Source organism: Sus scrofa, chromosome 15 (genome assembly GCF_000003025.6).
Source record: "Sus scrofa isolate TJ Tabasco breed Duroc chromosome 15, Sscrofa11.1, whole genome shotgun sequence".
Taxonomy (NCBI): Eukaryota; Metazoa; Chordata; class Mammalia; order Artiodactyla; family Suidae; genus Sus; species Sus scrofa.
The window spans coordinates 14,298,177-14,321,063 of record NC_010457.5 but is presented as its reverse complement, the minus strand read 5'-3'; the positions used below and the strand labels follow the sequence as shown (position 1 = coordinate 14,321,063).

Here is a 22,887-nt window from a genome sequence, read left to right as displayed (position 1 = left end):
CATTAATATGGCAGCTGGTCAGACATGGAATGGGTTAGAAGATATTGGAGGCCTGGAGTCCAGTGAAGGCATGACTATAATTGTCCAGATGAGAGATAATGAGTGGTTGCCCTTGGCTGATGGCAGCAGACTTGGAAAGCCAGCAATGGACTCAAGCAATTATTGATTTATTGATCCAGTACAGAATCACTCATTTTGTCAATGTTATTCTAGCCTTTAATTTACATGGAAATGGTCTGGAGTGAGAAATGGCACCCAAATTTGAAAATTATTACCCTATAATTTTTCTGCTGAAACAACTTCACAGAATCATATTCTCTATCAGTCACTAGCATTGAAAACAGGATAAGGGGAAAACATTTTTACTTTGCTATATAGCTTTTAGTAGTGGTAAAATATTAGTATGCCACTTCTATTGAATGTTAATTTTTCCACAAATTCCCACTTATTATATTTTTTGACCTCACATTATTAAAGGGAGATAAAAATGACAAGTATTTTTACATTTTTATTTTTACCATGAGGAAATTGAACTACTGAAATTTAATATTTTATTCCAGATCACATAAGGTCAGACCTTGATTTATTATCCATATTGCTGGTCCTTTTTTAAAATAACAAATTATAAATTTTCCTGAAATATATTTCTAAAGGCTCAACTTTTGCAGAGTCATAGTCTCAATTGAAGGTGCTGTCATTCAGACTGTGCTAACTGCCGATAGAGCTTAATCTTATTTTCTCCAGACATTATATATAGATTCTCAAAGTACTCCAAATATTTGCTCCAGGGGGGCTTTTTATTTCATCCTCCGAAGATATGCTTTCTTGTACCAAGGTTGATCCAGTAGGGTGAGAGGGGTTATGATATGGTAACAAATGAAACAGACAACTTCAAAATCTCAGTGGTTGAAAGCCACTAAGATCGTTCAGTATCCATGTCCATCTGGCAGTGGCTGGGGCTCTTCACTCCAGGATGGACCAGCCACTATGGGGAACATCTTGACGCTTCCACCTAGAAGTGTCACACTTCACTTCTGCCCACATTTCATTGGCTAAAGCAGGGAACAAGATTACACCTAACTTCCAGGGGCAGGGAAGTGTAATCATGCCATATGTCCAGAAGCAAAACCTAAAATACCTGGATAGGTGCACTCACAACATGAAAAGAACAGCACTGACTCAGACATGCTTGAGATCGGCTTTCGGCTCTTCGAAAGGAAATGTAAAGTAGAGAATGTCTGGTGTAATTTAAGTCAAGATTTTCTCAGGGCAAGATGATGTGGACTTCATACAGGCTCTTGTAACCACAGCTCTAAGAATTACCCAGTAGTAACTGGCTTGTTAACAATCTGTGTCTTTGAAGTATTTTAAATGACAAGTTTATTATGTGGTTAAAGCATTCGGTCTCTTTAATTTTAGCAGCATTTATCTGTAGTAATGATAAAAAATTGCTTTGGTACATCCAGTCCTAATTGAACAGTTCAAATTGTTCTGTGTCTAGTGTTCCATTACTCTCTAATGTCCTCAACATCTTCTGTGGGAAAAAACATCTCCTGTCTGCCTAGAGAAACCTGGCATGAGTTTATTAATACTCAAATTCTGTCTGTATGAACACTTGCAGACCATCTAGGTGAAATCTGGACACTTCAATTTAAAAGACCAATTCTTTATGGGTTCTGACAATTTGATTAAATTGACATTGATACATTAGTTATAGTAAGTGAGCCAGGCTGAGCAATTAGTAAAAAAACCTGAGCAACTAGTAAAAAAAAAAAAACAGAATTTTGATGAGAAATATTTTCACATGAAATGATTATAAAATTAAAGCCAGAATTCATTTTTTACAATTGTTGGATAACTTGTATATATTTTTCACATCATATAATTTAAGTGGTTGATTATATACCACATTTCTTTTTTTCTTATTTATAAGGACTATTCTCTATCAAAATATGAATTTCTTTAAGGTGTCAACATAAAAAAATGCACAACCTGAAAGTTGAGAGTCAAATTTTATCTGGGGTAAAATTAGCCCAGGAAACAGCATCTCAGGTAGACCTGAGAAACCACTCTGAGGTAGGCTATATAGGAGTTTAGGCAGTAAGGGACAGGTCGAAGTAACAAAAGAGACCTGGCCTCACTGAAATCATTCCTTTGATATGCACCTCAGCTATCAGGGCTAGCATCCTGAATTTTCACAGCTTGCTGGATTCAGGGGCTCTCAACCTTGGAGGTGACTACATTCACAGATGACCTCGACATTCTTTGTTTTATCCTTAACTGTAGCCCAGGCTGTGGTATTTCAGGCACTTGAAATACCACCCAAAGAGGAAAGGGGGAATATCAGGATATGACAAAGGTGAGGGGAAGGTGCATGCAGCCATACATACCTGTTACAAAAGTTTGTTGCTGATCTCTTGAAGGTCATAAGGAACAGATATCACCATGGAAGCTTTTAGTGTTTTTCTAGATATGAGGAGATGCAAGAATTGGGAACATAAAATCTTCCCCTAAAAATATCTGACTAGCTGAAGACCTGTTATTCCAATTTTCCCAGAGCACAGAAGGCCTCTCTCCTGATTTAACCCTGAGCTCTGCTCCAGGTTGCCATGCGTTGGCAGTTGCAGTGGTTCATGATTTAATCCATGTAGAGGCTGATGTCAAGAGCCACACGTTAGTTCACAAAGGTCGACGTTGATTTTTCTACTTTGTCACTCCAACATTAATGAGAACATTCTGGAATTATCATAATGATTCTTTTTTTCTACTTAATAGTGAGCTGTGTATCTCAGTCAAGTCTAGACCCGAGTTCCCTTTCTAATTCTGACCAGTCTATAAAATGACGATTTTGGCCTTAATAACTTTGAATAGCTCATCATCTAAACGTTGACCAGTAAATTATACTTTTTGATTAAGAAAACTGGCTGACTCTTAGATGACTTTTTTTTCCCTGGTAAATGTAATAAAATTTATTACAAAATTATGCTATGAAATACTTGAGTTTTAATGGATGCTAGAAAACTTTCTCATTAATGTTATTCTTTGAACACTGTGTAACTTCTAATTCAGCTGTATTCAGGTATCTGATTAGGTTGTGGGTTCAAATAAGATACTTTGTTATTTTCAATACCATAACCATCATTTTATTATGGTTAATATTAGAGTGTGGTGATGAGTTTTCTTATGCGCAATAAAGTTATTTTTCTGTCAGTAGGGAATCTTTTCAAAAATGTTCTTTTAATAACTTGAAATTTTAAAAAGAGATAATGATAAGTATTTTCCAACTCTCCCCTCTCAGGCCCCTAGAAGCTTAAACAAAGTTGGACCCATCTTTGAAAGGCTCTTTCTTTGAAAAAATATAACTTCTGTTCATGAGCAGTATTCCCAGGCCAAAATGTAAATTCACTAAAGCAAGCTGGCAACCTTACTGAGTTTGCACAACATATACACATGCTAATGGTTGATATTTTAAATAAATGTTTAACAATCAGTATTTCCCTTGAGAACAATGGCTAAGTATAATCTTATTTCTCAAAGTCTTTCTTGTAAGCATGTCAAAACATCTGCCTCCATATTTTCCCCTCCTCTCCTGGACAAATATCTACTTCAAACCACCCTGACTTAAGTAATGGGGTACATCTTAGTATGGTATATTTTACTAGTTAAATAGTAGAACTAAAATGTATACAATTAAAATAATGGATTTTTATAAATATTGAAAAATGAAGATATGATATAATTTTAATTCACAAAGTTCTCCCATATCTTCATTTTTTTCTTTTTTTTATTTCCCCAATACATTATTTTTTTTTCTACTGTACAGCATGGTGACCCAGTTACACATACATGTATACATTCATTTTTCTTACATTATCATTCTCCATCATAAGTGACTAGACATAGTTCTCAGTGCTGCACAGCAGGATTTCATTGCTAATCCATTCCAAAGGCAATATGCCGATACAAGCTCAGTAGGATGGGGCTGAAGAACAGGTGCTGTGGAACTTAAGGAAAAAAGAAGTTAACATAAAACAAGACACAGAGACATTTATCTTAAGTAAAGATGGGAACCGGGGGACTCAAGGTCTCAGGGACCAAGAGCCCTGCCTCAAGAAACCACACTGCTTTTATTGTGCTCTTGAGGATTATGTCAAGTGAAAAAGGGGTTGTAGGTGCAGGATATGGGTTTTTTAAATTATTTTATAAGTTCTTTTATTATTTTAAAAGAACTTAGCTGGTAGATGGTTAAACTTTTACTCTAAACTTTAGGCATTTAAGAATTATTAGCATGTGAGTTAGCTATCTTTGCATAGCATTTCAGAGAATCCTCACTGTGCTTCCGCAAAGGGCATGCCTATTTGGGGCAACCCTGTGTGCCTAGGTGTGCACCTTGGTTCTCTTTGCTAATGCATATTCTGCTAACGACCACTCATAAACCACGTGGCCATGAGGTTCCTCTTTCTCTTATTCTTTAGAGGACATATCATGCTTGTGCAAATGGCGTGCCAATCTGGTCTAGGTCCAGCGTGCCTAGACCGATGTATTAAGTCCTCATTCAGCTGACCCCACGAATAACCCATGCCTTTAGGTCTTTGTTCTTAAGCTTAAGTCATTTACCATCACCGTGACTGTTTCTCAAGCAGGAAGATGGGACAAAGTAAGGAAGAACAAGATGGAGTTTTCAGCAAAGAGGCTAAGAAAATGTTATAAAGACATGTCTCGCAACAGCAGTAATCTGCATCTATTAATCCCAAGCTCCCAATCCATCCCACTCCTTTCCCCTCCCCTTTAGCAGCCATAAGTCTATTCTACAAATCCATGATTTTCTTTTCTGTGGAAAGGTTTATTTGTGCCATATATTAGATTCCAGATATAAGTGATATCATATGGTATTTGTCTTTCTCTTTCTGACTGACTTCACTCAGGATGAGAGTCTCTAGTTCCATCCATGTTGCTGCAAATGGCATAATTTCGTTCTTTTTTATGGCTGAGTAGTATTCCATTGTGTGTATACACCACATCTTCCTAATCCAACCTCTGTCCAACATCCATTCATGATAAAAGCCATTTATGACAAACCCACAGCAAATATAATACTCAATGAAGAAAAGCTGAAAGCCTTCCCACTAAAATCTGGAACCAGACAAGGATGCCCACTCTCACCACTATTATTCAGCACAGTTTTGAAAGTCCTAGCCACAGCAATCAGACAAACAAAAGAAATAAAAGGCATCCAAATAGGAAGACAAGAGGTAAAACTGTCACTGTATGCAGATGACATGATACTATACATAGAAAATCCTAACGACTCAAGTCAAAAACTCCCTGAACTGATCATCAAATTCAGCAAAGTAGCAGGATATAAGTTTAGCATTCAGAAACCAGTCACATTTCTGTATACTAACAATGAAATATTAGAAAAGAAATACAAAAATACAATACCTTTTAAAATTGCACCCCCAAAAATCAAATGCCCGGGAATACACCTGACCAAGGAGGTAAAGGACTTATATCCTGAGAACTATAAACATTAATCAAGGAAATTAAAGAAGATGTAAAGAAATGGGAAGATATTCCATGCTCCTGGGTTGGAAAAAATCATATTTTAAGAATGGCTATACTACCCAAAGCAATCTACAGATTCAATGCAATCCCTATCAAATTACCCATGACATTTTTCCCAGAACTAGACAAACAATCCAAAAATTTACATGGAACCACAAAAGACCCAGAATTCCCCAAGCAATTCTGAAGAACAAAAACCAAGCAGGATGCATAACTCTCCCAGACTTCAAACAATATAACAAAGCCACAGTCATCAAGACAATGTGGTACTGGTACCAAAACAGACATACAGACAAATGGAACAGAATAGAGAACTCGGAAATAAAATAGACACTTATGGTCAATTAACCTTTGACAAAGGAGGCAAGAACATAAAATGGGAAGATGACAGTCTTTTCAGATCTTCATTTTGAAGTAGAGAAGAGGTAATCCTTGTTTTCTCCTTCTTTTCCCTCTTTTATTTTTTGGTACTTTGTTTTCATCATTTCAGCAGTGTTAATAAATAGAATGTTCACTGTCTAGCAGGATGTTTGTCATCACTTTACACAGTTGGAAAATATGAGTAAATTAATCTAGGTTATTCTCAGGCTTAATATCCATATTTCCTTCTTTCACATCCTCCAAATCAAGATCCTATGGGGTGTTGGGGATAGGGAGGGCAAGGGAGGTGTTTGTACTTGAATGCCCAAGGGAAAAAAATGCACAGCAAGTGATATCCTGGGAAGTGGTTTTATCACTCTATTCAGAGAGCTGTTTTCACCTACATCTATTTCACCAACCTAAAGAGCAGTATTTGGGGATTAGTAATATAGATTTAAGCCATCCCATGTTCCTGGGCTTCAGTCTTATTGAATGTAAGTCATTAAATAAATTCTTCCAGTTATAACATAGAGATTCTATTAGTGGATTCTATTTAGTTCATCTTTCTCTATAATATCAATGGATTTTTTAAAAAAAATTATAATTGATTTACAATGTGTTCATTTCTGTGATACAACAAAGTGACTCATATGTATACACACGTACGCACACATTATATACATGTACTTTCTTTTATATATATACTTTTCCATCATGGTCTATCCCAGGAAACTGGATATAGCTCCCTATGCTATACAGTAGGCCCTTATTGTCTATCCATTTTAAATGTAATAGTTTGCATCTATTAACCCAAAACTTCCCCCCTTGGCAATCAACAGATAGTTTTTAAACCTCTACTATTTACAATGTATATGGTTTACAGAACCACTGTGTTGGATGTATTCTCTGTTGATAATTCTATAATGACTGCTTCATACCTAATTTCATATGCATACAGATAACTGAAGTAGAACTGAAAGCATCCCCAGGCCAAGTCATATGATTGTCCAAACACCATATTCTGCATATAAATTATAGTGTGAAATATTTTCAGTAGAAAAACTGCTCCTTTCATGGCCATTGGATTTAGATTTATGAATGTTAGTGAAGCTAGTCTGTGATATATTTTATGTAAATGAGTTTTGCAAACATTGGTGAAGTTTCCATCATCAGGAATTGGAATTCTTTTATGGCAGGTTAACCTTGTAGGCAGTAACATTTGATCATATTCAGCTGCCAAAAACTGTGAGTATTAAGTATGTGGGTAAAACTAATTCTTTCAATTATGAGATAGCTATTAGGATATGCAATTATTAATAGTTCTCACTATGGGCTTTCCTTTGGGGTATACTCTAGCATGAAAATAACTTTTCTGAAAGATAAAAGTCACTGTTACATAGACCTGCTGAATTTCAAAATTATTTTATACTCACTGAATTTATGATCTGGACTTTCATAGAGATCCTCTGGATTTATGGCTTATCATGGGGAAAGAAAAGCAAAATAGTATTGCTAAGAGACTCTCTAATTAAAATCATTCAATATGCAAGAATAAATGAAAATGATTTAAAATCTCATTGAATTAAAAGGTTTTCTAGAGTTCCTGTTGTGGTTCAACAGGTTAAGGACCCAACATTGTCTCTTTGAGAATGCGCGTCTAATCCTTGGCCTCGCTCAGTGAGTTAAGGATCTGGTGTTGCCACGAGCTGCAGTGTAGGTTGCACATGCACGGCTTGGATCTGGTGTTACTGTGGCTGTGGTACAGGCCAGCAGCTGCAGCTCCAATTTGATCCCTGACCTGGGAACTTCCATATGCCGCAGGCGTGGCCATAAAAATAAAAAAAAAAATGAAAATAAAAAAGCAATATGAGGCCAACTAAAAATTTGCTTTAAAATAGGATATAAGTAGGCACTCAAATATTTGCAAGTCATGGAAACCTCCCAAAATTTCATATTTGAAGCTCTCATACCATGGAAGTTAATTCTACATGAGTTCTCTTTTTATTCAATATCAAATGAAATCATTTTGTGACTCAGTTTCTCTGTAAAACTAGGTAATGCCTTTGGCCTCTATTTAATCCTATAATTAGTATTTATTATGTACCTGATACTGAACTAACCATCAAGGCTCCTTGGAAAGGATTGTAGAATTTTAACTATATTAAACAATAGAGAACTGGTCCTTTAACAATCTCAAATGGAAAAATCTTTTTTCAAACACAGAAAGATCCTTCCTGATGGCTTTTTTTATTCTTTCATCAGTGAGTGTTATTTGGGGAAGGTGACATCATTCCAATATTAATGTAAGAGAAATATAACTGTACAGTTAGAGGGAGGCTTGAAGAGATAACAAGTGGTGAAATTGTGCCTTATATAAGAAATGGTTCCTTTTTCCATTGTAAAAGGAAGAGAGAAGGAAAAAAATGGGAATATGTATAAATATATTCATAGGAAAGTGATGGAGTTCTTATTCATTTCTTTCTTTTGGGGGAAAGAAGAGAGCTGGAAAGCACTTAAATTATTATTATCTCTTCTTAAAATTTTGGGTCTTTGAAAGAATGTTTAGAAAATTCTCCGTACTGGTAGAGGAATATCTTTACTGCGTATGTAAAACTATCAGCCCAGACTCTTAATGTTCACCATTATAAAATGATGCTTATGATACTGCAAGTATCTTATTTGGACACACAACCTAATCATATACCTAAATACAGCTGTATTAGAAAGTATACAGTATTCAAATAACCTACATTAATAGTTTTCCTACATTCCTAAAACTCAAATAATAGCATACTTATATACTAAATTTTATTACATCTACCAGAAAAAAAGTCATCTTTGTATCAACCAGTTTTCTTAATTAAAATAGAATTTACTGGTCAAATTTTAGATAATGAGCTATTCAAAGTTATCAAGGCCAAAATTTCATTTTATAAACTGGTCAGAATTAGAAAGGGAACTTGATTTTGAAAGTTTTGAAATAGGTGGCAAAGTCTTGGAAAAGCCGTAATGTTGAGTGGAATTGAGAAGACAGCTCAGAAGAATCAGCAGGCAGTGTGTGGCGTTAGCACTCTTTTAATCTCTGCTGGGTGTCCAGAATTAAGCACAGACTAGGAAAATGACTGGGCCAATCTAGGTCTGAAGACTTGCCAGACTGGCATGGCAGAAGGAATGGTGGGCCCAGAGGGCCAACTCTACCAGCAAAAGAGTAGTTGAAATAATGAATCAGAAAGGCTAAACTGGTTAGAGAAGGAGCAGTGTGTGTTCATGAGGAAAGGCATAAGTATTTTTGGAGAAGGTCAGATAGTCTATGGGGAAAAATTTCAAGGTATAGGAGAGGGAAGGGCAGAAAGGAAAGCAAGTTTGGGAGGTGGTTCTCAGACTTGATTACACATTAGAAATTCCTGAGGATCTTTGAAAACTACTAGAATGCCTAAGTCCCATTCTCTGAGATTTTAGTTGAATTGGTCCACAGTATATCCTGGGCAAAGGGAATGTATTTTACCACCAAAGTTGAAAACCTTTGTTTAGAATCTCATTAAAAAAACTTAGATTTTCTGCAAAGTGGTTGTAACCTTTATTTTCAAGTCAATGTAGAACCAGCAAAGGCTTTAAAAGGAATAGAACAAGTTATTATGTATTTTAGAAAAGTAACTCTTTCCTCAGACTGACTGGTGCCAAAAGATAGTGATTAGGGGAAAGGGAGACTAGTGGAGAGTGTATTTCAGGATTCTGGGCCAGAAGCAGTATGATCTTGAAACAAGGAGTAGCAAAAGAATTATAAAGTAGGGGACATATTTATTATGCTTCAACACCAGAACTTATCACACCAATTAATATATGTGTAGAGGGAGTTCCCATTGTGGCTCAGTGGTAACAAACCTGACTAGTATCCGTAATGACAATGGGTTAGATCCCTGGCCCCACTCAGTGGGTTAAGAATCCAGGATTGCTATGAGCTGTGGTGTAGGTTGCAGACGCAGCTCAGATCTGGCATTGCTGTGGCTGTGGTGTAGGCTGGCAGTTGCAGCTCCAAAATGAGCCCTAGCCTGGGATCTTCCATATGCTGTGGGTACAGTCCTAAAAAATAAAAATAAAATAAGATAAAATAAAATAAAATAATGTGTAGAATGATGGAGAAGAGTCTAAGATAACTGAATGTTTTCTATTTTGGATTATCTTTTATTTATTCAGTTGCTGAATACAAGTTATCATAGATAAGGCAGTTCAAAACATTTATTATCTCACTGTTTCCATAGGTTAGGAGTACAGCCATAGTCTCCCTATATGCTTTGCTTAAGAGTCTCACCAGCCTACAATCAAGAGGCGAGCCACGATTTAAGTCTTACCAGAAGTGTGACCTGGGAAACCTCCTCTTCCAAGCTTCCTTGGAATCACTGGCAGAATTTATTTTCATGCACCTATAGGGCTGTTTTCTTGCTGGCTGACAGCCAGGGGCTGCCCTCCGGTCCTAGAGGCTGCTTGTAGGCCCCTGCCCTGTGGCCACACCATAGGCATATTACAGCATGTTTGCTTCTTCAAGGCCAGTAGGAAAAATGTCTTTCTCTCAGAAAGGTCCAAATGATTTTCACCTGATTAACTCAGGCCCACCCACCATGATCTCCATTTGGATTAACTCAAAATCAGTAATTTGGCATGTTAATAATATCTTTGTATTCTTTTCCCTTTTGGCACATACCATAACCTAATCAGGGGACTGACTTTTATTGTATTCACTGGCCTTGCCCAAACTCAAAGGAAAGAGATTATACAGGCACATATACCAGTGTGCAGAAATCAGATATACTGCAGTTAATTAAAGTGAGGTAAACAAGAGAATTAGAATGTTTTAGGAGGAAAGTGATGGCCTCAGTTGTAGGCATGTTGAATTTGTGAGTTGTTGGGCAGCCAATTAGTCTGAATCTCTTGATGGCATAGAACTTAGTAGAGAGATCAGAGTTGGAAATACATATTTGGTAGTGGTGAGTAGAGATAGATAGTAGAGGTGACATCCAGAGAAAGACTTTAGCAAGAGGTGGGGTAAGGACAGGAGTAAGTTAGTAAAGTTAGAACCTCTGCATCTGTATTTCAACTTCAACCCACTCCTCTTGATTCCAGTCCAATATCTCATATGTAATCTTTCACCATTCCTCCTTATTTCTTTTGATAATATCCTGCTCTTTCTAATGTATAGTCCATCCTTTGTCTCCCTCTGAAATTCACATCACACTACACAGAAGGGAGAATGCCAAGACCAGCTCAGCAGGATGGGGCTGAAGAACGGGTACTATGGAACTTAAGGGAAAAAAAAGTTAACATAAAACAAGACACAGAGACATTTATCTTAAGTAAAGGTGGGAACTGGGGGACTCAAGGTCTCAGGGACCAAGAGCCCTGCCTCAAGAAACCACACTGCTTTTATTGTGCTCTTGAGGATTATGTCAAGTGAAAAAGGGGTTGTAGGTGCAGGATATGGGGTTTTTTTTTTAATTATTTTAAAAGTCACTTAGCTGGTAGATGATTAAACTTTAAACTTTAGGCATTTAAGAATTATTAGCATGTGAGTTAGCTATCTATGCATAGCATTTCAGAGAATCCTCACTGTGCTTCCGCAAAGGGCATGCCTATTTGGGGCAACCCTGTGTGCCTAGGTGTGCACCTTGGTTCTCTTTGCTAATGCATATTCTGCTAACGACCACTCATAAACCACGTGGCCATGAGGTTCCTCTTTCTCTTATTCTTTAGAGGACATATCATGCTTGTGCAAATGGCGTGCCAATCTGCACAGGTCCGGCATGCCTAGACCAATGTATTAAGTCCTCATTCAGCTGACCCCGTGAATAACCCATGCCTTTAGGTCTTTGTTCTTAAGCTTAAGTCATTTACCATCACCGTGACTGTTTCTCAAGCAGGAAGATGGGACAAAGTAAGGAAGGACAAGATGGAGTTTTCAGCACAGAGGCTAAGAAAATGTTATAAATCATATGTCGCAACAGGAGAACAAAAATCTTTCTTTGTGAAAGCCTCGCAGAGCACAGGTACTAAGATTGACTCTATTATGCTCCCTGTTCCCAGATGGAGAATTGTAGGACACAAGGTCCAGCCAGGAGAGATCATCATTAACCCTGAGCTGCTTCATTTCTTCTTATCATAAAGCAGGACTTACTATGCACTTTTCCATGCTTCCTCAATCTCAGAACTGCCTAGGAAGTAAACAGGTGGCACACATTTGGAATGAAGAGACAGTCTTAACATTTTTGTCTGTTTATTGAAACCCCTGAGGCAATGTTGTTAGGCAATCTAAGCTGTGAGCATGGAAACAGAAGTAAATTTGATCAGTACATTTTGATTTGACTTTCCTCCCTTCTTTTCAATCTTTTTTCTTTCAGGTTATATGCAAGAAGAATGCGTCATCCCTTGCCCATTTGATTGCAAGTTAAGTGATTGGTCCAGTTGGGGGTCTTGCAGTTCATCTTGTGGGATTGGAGTAAGAATTCGATCCAAATGGCTGAAAGAAAAACCATACAATGGAGGTCGACCGTGTCCCAAGCTGGATCTCAAGAATCAGGTAAAGTGCATGAAGCAACAAGCAAAAAGCTGAAAAAGTGTCCCCTTTATTATTTCCTGTTGAAATGGAAATCATCTTGTTATAAGTAGCTCATAAAAAGCTATTCAAGTTCGGAATAGTGGTAAGAAGGTAGAAATTAATATAATAGAATTAGTCATTGAAGCTTTGCTCACTCTTAGGTAATACTAAGAACAACTTGGTAACAGCAATAAGAATGTTTACAAAAATGATATAAAATTGGATTTTAAATTATCTTGAAATGTAATTTGATCAATCATGATATTATGAAAGGTAGGGCTCTGTGTGTGTGTGTGTGTGTGTGTGTGTGTGTGTGTCTGAGAGAGAGATATTATTGAAAGAATGTCAATTATTTTATAGCAATAGATGTAATTAATGGTCTCATCCATATACTCCAAAAATGATGTTCAATTTTTTCCTTCACTTAACCCTTCATCCAAGTTTTCTTTGTTCCTAATCTCATCAATGCTTCCACACCTCTTCATATCTCTTCTGAGTTATTTCTCTACCTTGGGTCCCAAATGAAAGCTGTTTTTTATAAATATAATCCTGAAGGATACCCTTCCATATAGACATCTAGGAAAATTACCATCTTAAGCAATCAGAGTTGATTAGAGTATTTCAGTTGTCTCTGCCCATGTAGCAGAGTCTTAAGATTTAGTTAAGAATTATAATAATGCAAATTTCTCCCATGATTGTGTTCTCTTATTGTATTAGGACTACTATATAAATTTTAATCAGTTGAATAGGTGGAGTACAAGATGGTGATTGTTAAAAGCTCTTTATTCTTAGAAAGGTGAAGAGTATCTTATATGAGGAAGTAGATCCTTTATGACTTTGAAACTCCTTTAACAAATGGCTATGCGGGCTTCTATTACTCATTCTGTTATATTCATTTATGCCCTCTTAACTCCATCTTGATTAGATTTTCTATACAGGTTGTTTAATGGAAGGGAAATCCACACACCTGTTTTTAATTAATTTGAATAGCATATCTAATACTATGTGTATTTAGATATCATTTGTCAATTCAAGACTGACAATCTCTAGCTATTTTTTTTTCCCTAGTTTTGGTAAAAGATGCATAACTCACTGAAAATGAAAAATTATTATTTATGGCAAAAATATTTTGTGTTCTAAGGTAGGACAGAGTATTAGGCTTGTCTTGTTGTTTAAGATTATGTCGGATAGGAGTTCCCACTATAGTGCAGCAGGTTAAGAATCAAGAGTTGTTCTGTGGCAGCAGGGGTTTGATCCCCAGCCTGGCACACAGGGTTAAGGATCCGGTGTTGCCATAGCTGTAGTGTAGGTGGCAGCTGCAGCTCAGATTCAGTCCCTGGCCAGGGTGTGGCCAAAAAGGAAAAAAAGTATAGATATGTAGGGTAACATAATGATCCCATTTTCTTAAAGTAGATATAAAACATATTGGATAAAGATGATGAAGAGGATTGCAAAATCAACATAAAGGTTGCAAAAACAAAACAAAACAAAACACAAGTGACAGTGGTTTAGGGGAGGGAAGAATGGGGTATGATTAATGAACACAGGAAAGAAATAATCAGAGCAGTGAGAGTCTGAGGAGAGAAGCCTTGCCAGTATGAAGGAATAATACAGGCTGATGGTCAAAGGAGGACTTTCAAATGAGTACTCTGCATGAAGACTAACCCTCCCTAGGGGATTATGCAGGCATTTAAAAAGGGAAAAATCTACCAAGCATTTATAATTATGAATTATGTATGATAATTCTCTCTCCTCAAAACCATCAAAAAAACTTAAGCCTTTATAACACGTGTTAAATACTAATATTAATATGCTAGTTTTATGAGCTAAGAAATTATCAAGGGAGTAAAAGGACTTCATTTGAGCACAGATTATAAAACTACATTTTCCATATGTATAGGCAAATGTACAGAAACATCTGTATCAAATTTGGGAGTATAAGATAAAGGTACTGGTATGCCTGTTACAACTTAAAGGAAACTCATTCTAAACAGTTAATTGAGGTATAAAACTTGTAAGAAGTCATACATGCTAAAAATTAAGCCCAGGTTCAAGAATAATTTAGGTAAATTCCATATGTGAAAACTAAACGAGGGTGGCTTTGCCTATAGGAGCTGTTTCTAGTGTTTGCGCATTCAGGGAGGGGCTTGTAGCCCTCCAAAGATGCTGATGTGGTGCTCAGAAGTGAATCCTGGAATTTAATTATCAGAAATCAAATTTAGTGTGGCATGTATTCTGATATCAAGAGGTTTTAGGTATCTAGAAGGTATGTGGCTTAGTTAAACTTGAATCGAAAAACTTCATCTCAATAAATCTCAACTTAATATTTTAACAGAAGTTAATTGATCGATCAAGACAGTAGGTAATAATCCTCCCCTTTCAAATTTCTAAAGAAAGCACACTTTTACCTGCACTTAAGTGTATTTGTGGAAAGCTGTCTGTGGATTTCTTTATATATCTTCTATATATGAGAGAATCCCCTTTGTATATGTGTGTGTGTTATATATAAAAATCTGTTGAAGTTATCCATATTTTTTAATTCATCCGAAAATAAATTGGGTTGTCAGGAATTTTCATTATTTAGGAAATATTTCCCAGCTTCTATTATTCATGGCAATCCTTCTTTAGAAGAGATCGCTATTTGTTTCTCCAAGCTGGAAATATGATCTAGTTAGAAGTACACCCACTGAGGCTGGTTCTTCTATAAAGTTCAGTTTTACTGCTGGCCTTAGGTTATCTGTCTCCTTTTCAATTGATTTTTAGGTTTAGATTTATTTTTCTATTTTTTGGAACCAGATTAATATTCTCTCATCCATTCACTCGTAAGACCTTTAAAAATTGTAACCAAATTATAGCAGTAAGGGAGGTGCATATCTCTAGTACCCGTGCATGAGGAAAATTCAGTGTATATCAGATGAAGCCTAGCATGCTGTTTGTAAAGAAATTGAACTTTCGTATGTGTATTCATATATATTATGCACATGCTGATGTAAATGTTAGTTTACCTGCGTATGCTTTATCATCCTCCTCCTTCATTTCTCTTTAGAACATGAGATCTTTGTGAGGCCAAGGGCTGTCTTTCTACTTCTGAGACTCATTTTAGCTACTGGTACATCATCCTGTGGATTGTCAAATTATATTTTCTGGATGCTTTAGTTGAAAAGAAGTCTTCTGTCTGGATGAGTGGGTGGCTACCACCCTAGACAGAAAAAATGTCTATTAGAACTCTGGTCTCTTAAGCTGTGATTTGTCATTCGAATTCTCAAAACACACAAGCTCTTCTAGAAGGAAGAAATAAGAACCTGCAAATTATTACTGCCCAAAGAGTCTTTCATGAGTTGCCTGAAAAATCCTGGGTGTTTGGATTCCCCTTTGAAATCTAACTCAGGGGTATAAATAAAAAGGTTGGTATTATGTATCCAAGCTCATAAATGGCTCTAAATTTGTTAGTGAAATCAGTATTTATAATCTCTCAAGAAAAAGCCTCCTTTTTAAACTAAAACCTGTTAACAGGATAGCTCTTTCTTCAGCAGTGCCAAAGTGACAGCCATACCTTTGTGGCTGTCTGCTAAGTATATTTGTGATGCTAAATAGATTAGGCATGCAGTTTACCCAAAGGATTTCTTTAAGGGGAGAACTTCTAAATAGTTTTTTGGATTATCAGGTCAGTTGGCTGATGCCCTTGACTCTGTTATGCATAATCAAATACATACTATAACAATTTTTTTCAGTCTATACTGTGGTGAGTGGATTTAAGTGCATTTTTACTGTTTATTTTTGCTGTATTTTTTCTTTTGGTATTCTGCTTAATAAAAGATCAAATATGAGGACATTAAAGCTCCATTGGGCTTACATTTTTCTATGAGTTCTTTTTTTTTTTTTTTTTGTCTTTTGTCTTTTGTTGTTGTTGTTGTTGTTGTTGCTATTTCTTGGGCCACTCCCGCGGCATATGGAGATTCCCAGGTTAGGGGTTGAATTGGAGCTGTAGCCACCGGCCTACGCCAGAGCCACAGCAACGCGGGATCCGAGCCGCGTCTGCAACCTACACCACAGCTCACGGCAACGCCGGATCGTTAACCCACTGAGCAAGGGCAGGGACCGAACCCGCAACCTCATGGTTCCTAGTCGGATTCGTTAACCACTGCGCCACGACGGGAACTCCTTTCTATGAGTTCTTTACACAGTTGAAGACAAGGAAGTTCAGAAAATTCTATGTTGTTTACATATTGCAAATCCGTGTATCCACTGTGTTTGAGTAAAAAAATCTTACATTGAAATTCATTATGTATATTTTTAAATGCATGCTATCTATCTATTTAAATACATTTTTGGAAGAGTTTTGATTATGTTTTCAACTGAATGAAAGTATATAAATTAAATACATGAGTTCTCTAGAAACAACTGATATTTCAAAGGGTGTCTTCTCTCCGAAGAATAGTCTAAATTTGGAGGTGATAAGTATAATGCATTTTATTTCTTATAGCAAGGTAATCATATTTTAAAGAATACTTTTTTTTCTAAAGATATACAGGTATATTTTAGCATGGACTAGAATGTGGCTTTGTATGAGAAACATTTTTCAAAGAGAAATAGCTCATGTTCATTTTGATCCAGCTTCATTAATTATTAGTAGCATGTTAGGATGTGGAAATAGGATGTCATTCAACCGGAATGTTTGTTTATACAGAAAAATATGGCTACACTTAAAGTTTAATTGGACTTAACCAGTTTTGGCCTCTTGCTTCTTTTCCACCAGCTGGACTCCCACTCATCTTAGCCTAGTCCAAATCATTCCTGGCAGAGTCCTGCTCACTTTGGAATTGGTGCTTTGGCAGGAGCCCCAGACTTTAATGGAGCAAGAAGTCGTCTTCTTGAGCATTAATATGGGAAGCCCACACTTACCATGATTAAGCACATTCAGGTTTCTCCTTCTTGCATGGGGAGGTGGGGGTTGGTGACTACACCTTTGATGAGAACTTGTTCTAACTATGAAATTCTATATGTGATAGAATTAAGAGAAGCAGAATGATTTATTCCCCAGGGTTATTTAATAAATAACCTCCTCCCATGGAGGAAGATTTAATAAAGGCAGATACTGCTAAACATTTCACCACTTCTCAACACAGTAATTATCATCACTGTAAAGTCCGTCTCCTAGGCAGAGTGAAATGGCTCCTAAGGGCTGGTGTTTGTCCATTTGTATTCTTTATGCTTGTCTGTCAATCCGAACTCCATTCTCAAGTTATGACATTGCACTAACTGAGCCGAGTAGAGCTTGGAGGAGAGGCAATTTTTCCTTTTTGTTCTTGCTCTCCAAGAAAAAAAAATGTATTTTTCTTCTCAAGAGATTCCTCTCCTCCTGCATTTGCATCTACACATACCATCTTCTAGATCATTCCAAAAGGACTACCCTTCAGGCTTGTTAAAATCTTTTTGCAAATTTGATCATTTTTCTTGAAAACTGACAGAATCACTCATGAGAAGCAATTTTCCTCTAACTGTTGCCCACTTTCTTGCATTTTACTGTTTTTTTTAGTAACTGGGTTTTTCTTCTCTGCATATATTCAAACTCACTTCTAGTTGTTATGCATGATGTTCCCATGTACCTCTGGAGTGTTCTCTACTAAGCTAGCTTGGCAAATATACCTAATGCTGTCCCTAGACAGGGTTCCCAGGACTGGCAGGAGGCAGCTATAAAATTGTGAAGCATGCAAATTGTATAAAATTTTGTCTCTGGAACACTTTCAGTGTGCTTTCGTACCTTGTATTATCCCTAACCCCTAACTCCTGAAGTTCTGGAATATTATATTAGATAACATCAGCAGAAAATTGCATCATCTGTATTTGAAATTTTGCAAAACTGTTGTCTTAACCAAATATTTCAAGTAGACCTGCTTAGTACTTCTCTAGAAAAAAAATATTGGCAGGACCTACATTTCAGTTCTTTCCTAAAGCATCCTATCTTTTAAGCTTTAAATATGGCATGGAAACTTCCCTTTTCCTCTCATGCATTAAAAAAATATATGGGGAGTTCCCGTCGTGGCGCAGTGGTTAACGAATCCGACTAGGAACCATGGGGTTGCGGGTTCAGTCCCTGCCCTTGCTCAGTGGGTTAACGATCCGGCGTTGCCGTGAGCTGTGGTGTAGGTTGCAGACTCGGCTCGGATCCACGTTGCTGTGGCTCTGGCGTAGGCTGGTGGCTATAGCTCCGATTCAGCCCCTAGCCTGGGAACCTCCATATGCCGCGGGAGCGGCCCAAGAAATAGCAACAATAACAACAACAACAACAAAAAGACAAAGACAAAAAAAAAAAAAAAAAAAAAAAAAAAAAAAAAAAAAAAAAAAAAAAAAAAATATATGGATCTTGGAGCTCCTGCGGTGTGTCAGTGGGTTAAGAAGCCAACTAATATTGATGAGGATGTGGGTTCAATCCCTGGCCTCACTCATTGGGTTTGGGATCCAGTGTTGCCCCAAGCTGCAGTGTGAGTCGCAGCTCAGATCCAGTGTTTCTGTGGCTGTGGCGTAGGCCTACAGCTGCAGGGATTCCTAGCCTGGGAACTTTCATATGCTTTAGGTGCAATCCTAAAGAGCAGTGTAGCACTTCCTTCGAATAACCTGCTAAAGATTTGTTTAAAAGAAAGATTCTAAACAGCATGCTGATTCTCTAGTTCTTCTTCTTCTTGAGATATGATTGACACATAACACCATACAGGATAAAGGGGCATGAGAGGATGATCAGGACCCAGTTGAGGGTCCTTGGCTTGAGCAGGAAAGAATTTAAGAGCAGCCATAGTATAGTGAAAGCAGGTTTATTCAGGGAGATACATACTCCAAAGACAGAGTATGGGCCCCTCAGAAGGTGAGAGTGGCCCCAGGGCATGCGGTCATTTGTAAAATTGAGAGTGGCCAAGGGAGGAGTTCCTGTCTCAGTGCAGCGGAAATGAATCCGACTAGGAACCATGAGGTTGCAGGTTCAATCCCTGGCCTCGCCAAGTGGGTTAAGGATCTGGCATTGCCGTGAGCTATGGTGTAGTTTGAAGGTGCAGCTTAGATCTGGCATTTCCGTGGTTCTGGTGTAGGGTGGCAGCAATAGCTCCAATTAGACCTTTAGCCTGGGAACTTCCATAAGCCACTGGTGTGGGCCTCAAACAACAACAACAACAACAAAAAAGACAGAGAGAGTGGCCCAGGGGGATACACATTCCATATACAGAATGAGGTCCTTCTCAAGAGGGAACAGCACCCTGAGGTGTGGCTGTGATTAGATTTATGGGCTAGGTGATTTTATTGGCTAATGAGTGGGAAGAATACTCTGTCTTGGAGCGGGGCGGGCAGGGATTCCCAGAAGTGGGCCATAGCTCACTTTTGGCCTTTTATGGCACCTGTGGTGTATCACTTCACTAATGTATTACGGTGAGCATATAATGAGGTGCATGGTCTACTGGAAGTTGATTCTTCCACCATCTTGAGCATACTTGGTTCTAACTGATTTTTGTGGGTATGCTGTTCTTAATGGTTGTATCATTCTTGTAATGGTTGTGCCCTACCCCCTTTCCTTCCTCTCTCATTAGTTTAAGATGTATAATAACTGGATTTGATAAATTTATGTATTGCAATATGATTACCACCATAGCATTAGTTAACACATCACTCATATATAACCATCATTTCCTTTCTGTGGTAAGAACAATTAAGATCTACTCTCAGCCACACTGAAATTTATCATACAGAATTGTTGACTATAATCACCATGCTGAACATTAGATCTCCAGGACTTATTTATCTACTAGTTGCAGGTTTGTACTCTTTAGATTTTTTTAAGCTTTATCCCAATATTAAGTTAGCAGAAAGCAAGTTACCTAGGCCCTGACTAAATCCTCTGAATGATCCCAGTGGAAAAGCACTTGTTGAATTGTGATTTAATTTTTTCTGTATGACTTGAGTCATGGTAAAAATAGTCCCTTTGAGAAGCTTATTTAAACCTTTTGAAATATAGAGTATTGTTTCATAACCTTTACTGATTGTAAGAATGGAACCATCACCATGGGTAGGAGAAAGGTTGGTATAAAAACATTTTCCCAGGCCTCTGCTCTGAAAACTGTGGTCAGCAGGGTTAGAGTAGATATGAGAATGTGTATTTATTAGCAAAGCTTTGTCTTTGCTGCTTCTTTTGATCAGGCAAATTGGTGAACACTGCCTAATTGAGAGTCTCGCCCCAGAAGCTCCAATTTCTGCTGAGATCATCTCTGGAAAAGATTTTCTCGGTGGTTGACTTGACCTGCCATTTCTAATATCAGCAAGGAATGCAACCACTAGTTCTTTGCAACTCGAAGCAAATCTGGGAGTACCTTCCCACTTTACAGAAGAAGAGACTAAGGCTTAGAAGGGGGTAATTACTTGCCCAGCTTTACCCATTGATGTATATAAGGGGTTAAGAGTCATTCAAGTCTGAGGTCAAAGGCTACCCTGCATCTTCTAGCTGTGGGTACAGGAGATTATTTATTATTATTTAACCTTTCTGTGTCTCAGTCTCATAGTCTGTAAAATGGGTTTAATAACAACTACCTTATAAGATTATTATATTAATTAATATAAAATCAAAATAAACTTCCTGTCTTATTGTCTGGCATATGGTTAAAAACTTGATAGATGTTTAATTTTCCTTGGTCTCTAACACATAATTCCTGTTTCTAATTCAGTTTGTTTTCACTTATACCATGTTGCCCTTTACATCTAAATTATGCAGATTGCTTTTCTTTTTACATTTAGCTACTGAGATATACAAAATCCAATATTTCCATTGTAATCACTCAGCTTATATACATAAGTAAACCTGTTGTCACCACTTCCCCTATGGGGAGTCTGCTTTATTTTATTTCTAAACATCTTATATGGCATTGCATCATTTCCCTAGTGGCAAAAATGGGCGTAAATTTTTAGATATTCATAACTAATTTCCTATGAGCTTGGGACTCTTTGGATCTTTATATAAATGTTTTTATGAATGAGTGTAACAGAAAAATAAACAAGTCATTACAGTAGCGCTCTGTGACTTTTTACAAAGGGAATCTTCCCATTCATTTACCACCCGCATCAAGAAATAATACCTTATCAACCTCTCATATGCCCTCGTTTGAGCTCCACCTCCTTTACAACCACCTTCCTTTCACCAAATAGAACTTCTAACAGGACAAATTAATTTTATCATTTTAAAAACCTTTATACAGATGTACTCTTTTGTCTGCCTTTTTCTCCTCTGCATGACGTTTGTAATATTTATCCATGTTATAATGTATAGAAAATTTTGTTCATTGTCATTGCTTTATGTTGTATTCTTGTATATAGCCCATTATTAGATTTTATATATATATATATATATGTATATATATATATATACACACACACACACACACGCATATCTCACATTTTATCCATTTTTCATTGTTAGTGGATGGACTTTTGGGTTGTTTCTGATTTGGGGTTATTATAAATAACACTGCTGCAACGATTCCTGTGCGTGTCTTGTGGTGTGCACATGTGTGCATTTCTATTGGGTATAGACGTAAGAGTAGAATTCCTAGGTCATAGCCTATGTGTATATTCAACTTCAGTAAATAATTGACATTTCATTTTAACTTGTATATTATTATAGATCTTCCTAAATGCAGATAGTATATAATTCTAGGTAATGACTTGTAATATAACCTGTGACACCATGGAAAAAAAGTGTGAATGCCACATGGGTACATTAAATGTCTGTCTTAGCATTTCCCACATCATAGCACATCAATGACTGCTGGCTCCTCCCAAGTCATAGTTCTTTTCCCAAAGAGAACAAGTGTCTGAGTGCTGCCTTCTTGCTAGACTCTGCTCACATCTCTCCTAAACAACCACCATATCTATCAATCATGCTTCCTCTCCCTCTTTCTTGTTACCTTAGGGATAAAGAAAAAACTATATAATATAGTTTATAAGACATTTCCTGATCTGGCCTCATTCTGTGACCTCATGGTCAAATCAACAAGGCCCTCAGGCCGGGGAAACTGCCTAAATCAGGAGGAAGGAGCTACTTCTATCTTTAGATGTCCCTATTAGCCTTTAGACAGGCTCTCTTATAAAGTGAGAATTTTACAGTCTCAGGATGATCCTATAAATCAATTGGTTAATGTCTAATGTCTCTTTTAATAGAAATTGCCTTTCAATTATGAATCATCAAGCATTCTTGAATGAAATTAAATATGTGGATTGACTTTATCACTTCTTATCTAAAAGCGCCTCATCAAATTCCCTCTACATTGGATTAAAATTAAGCTCTGCTACCATTTAAATATAGACTGCCCAAGGCAGATTGGAGTTGTTGCTTTCCTCCCTGAAGA

The 22,887-nt window shown here is 37.1% G+C and overlaps 1 protein-coding gene across 1 annotated transcript in view; it reads left to right on the top strand.

The window, feature by feature from the left end:
* Positions 1 to 22,887, top strand: part of THSD7B (thrombospondin type 1 domain containing 7B) — a 1,521,641-nt gene that overhangs the window by 1,289,572 nt on the left and 209,182 nt on the right. Inside the window, 1 exon segment of the mRNA XM_021075621.1 lies at positions 12,315 to 12,493. Within this exon segment, the coding sequence (XP_020931280.1) occupies positions 12,315 to 12,493 (179 nt within the window).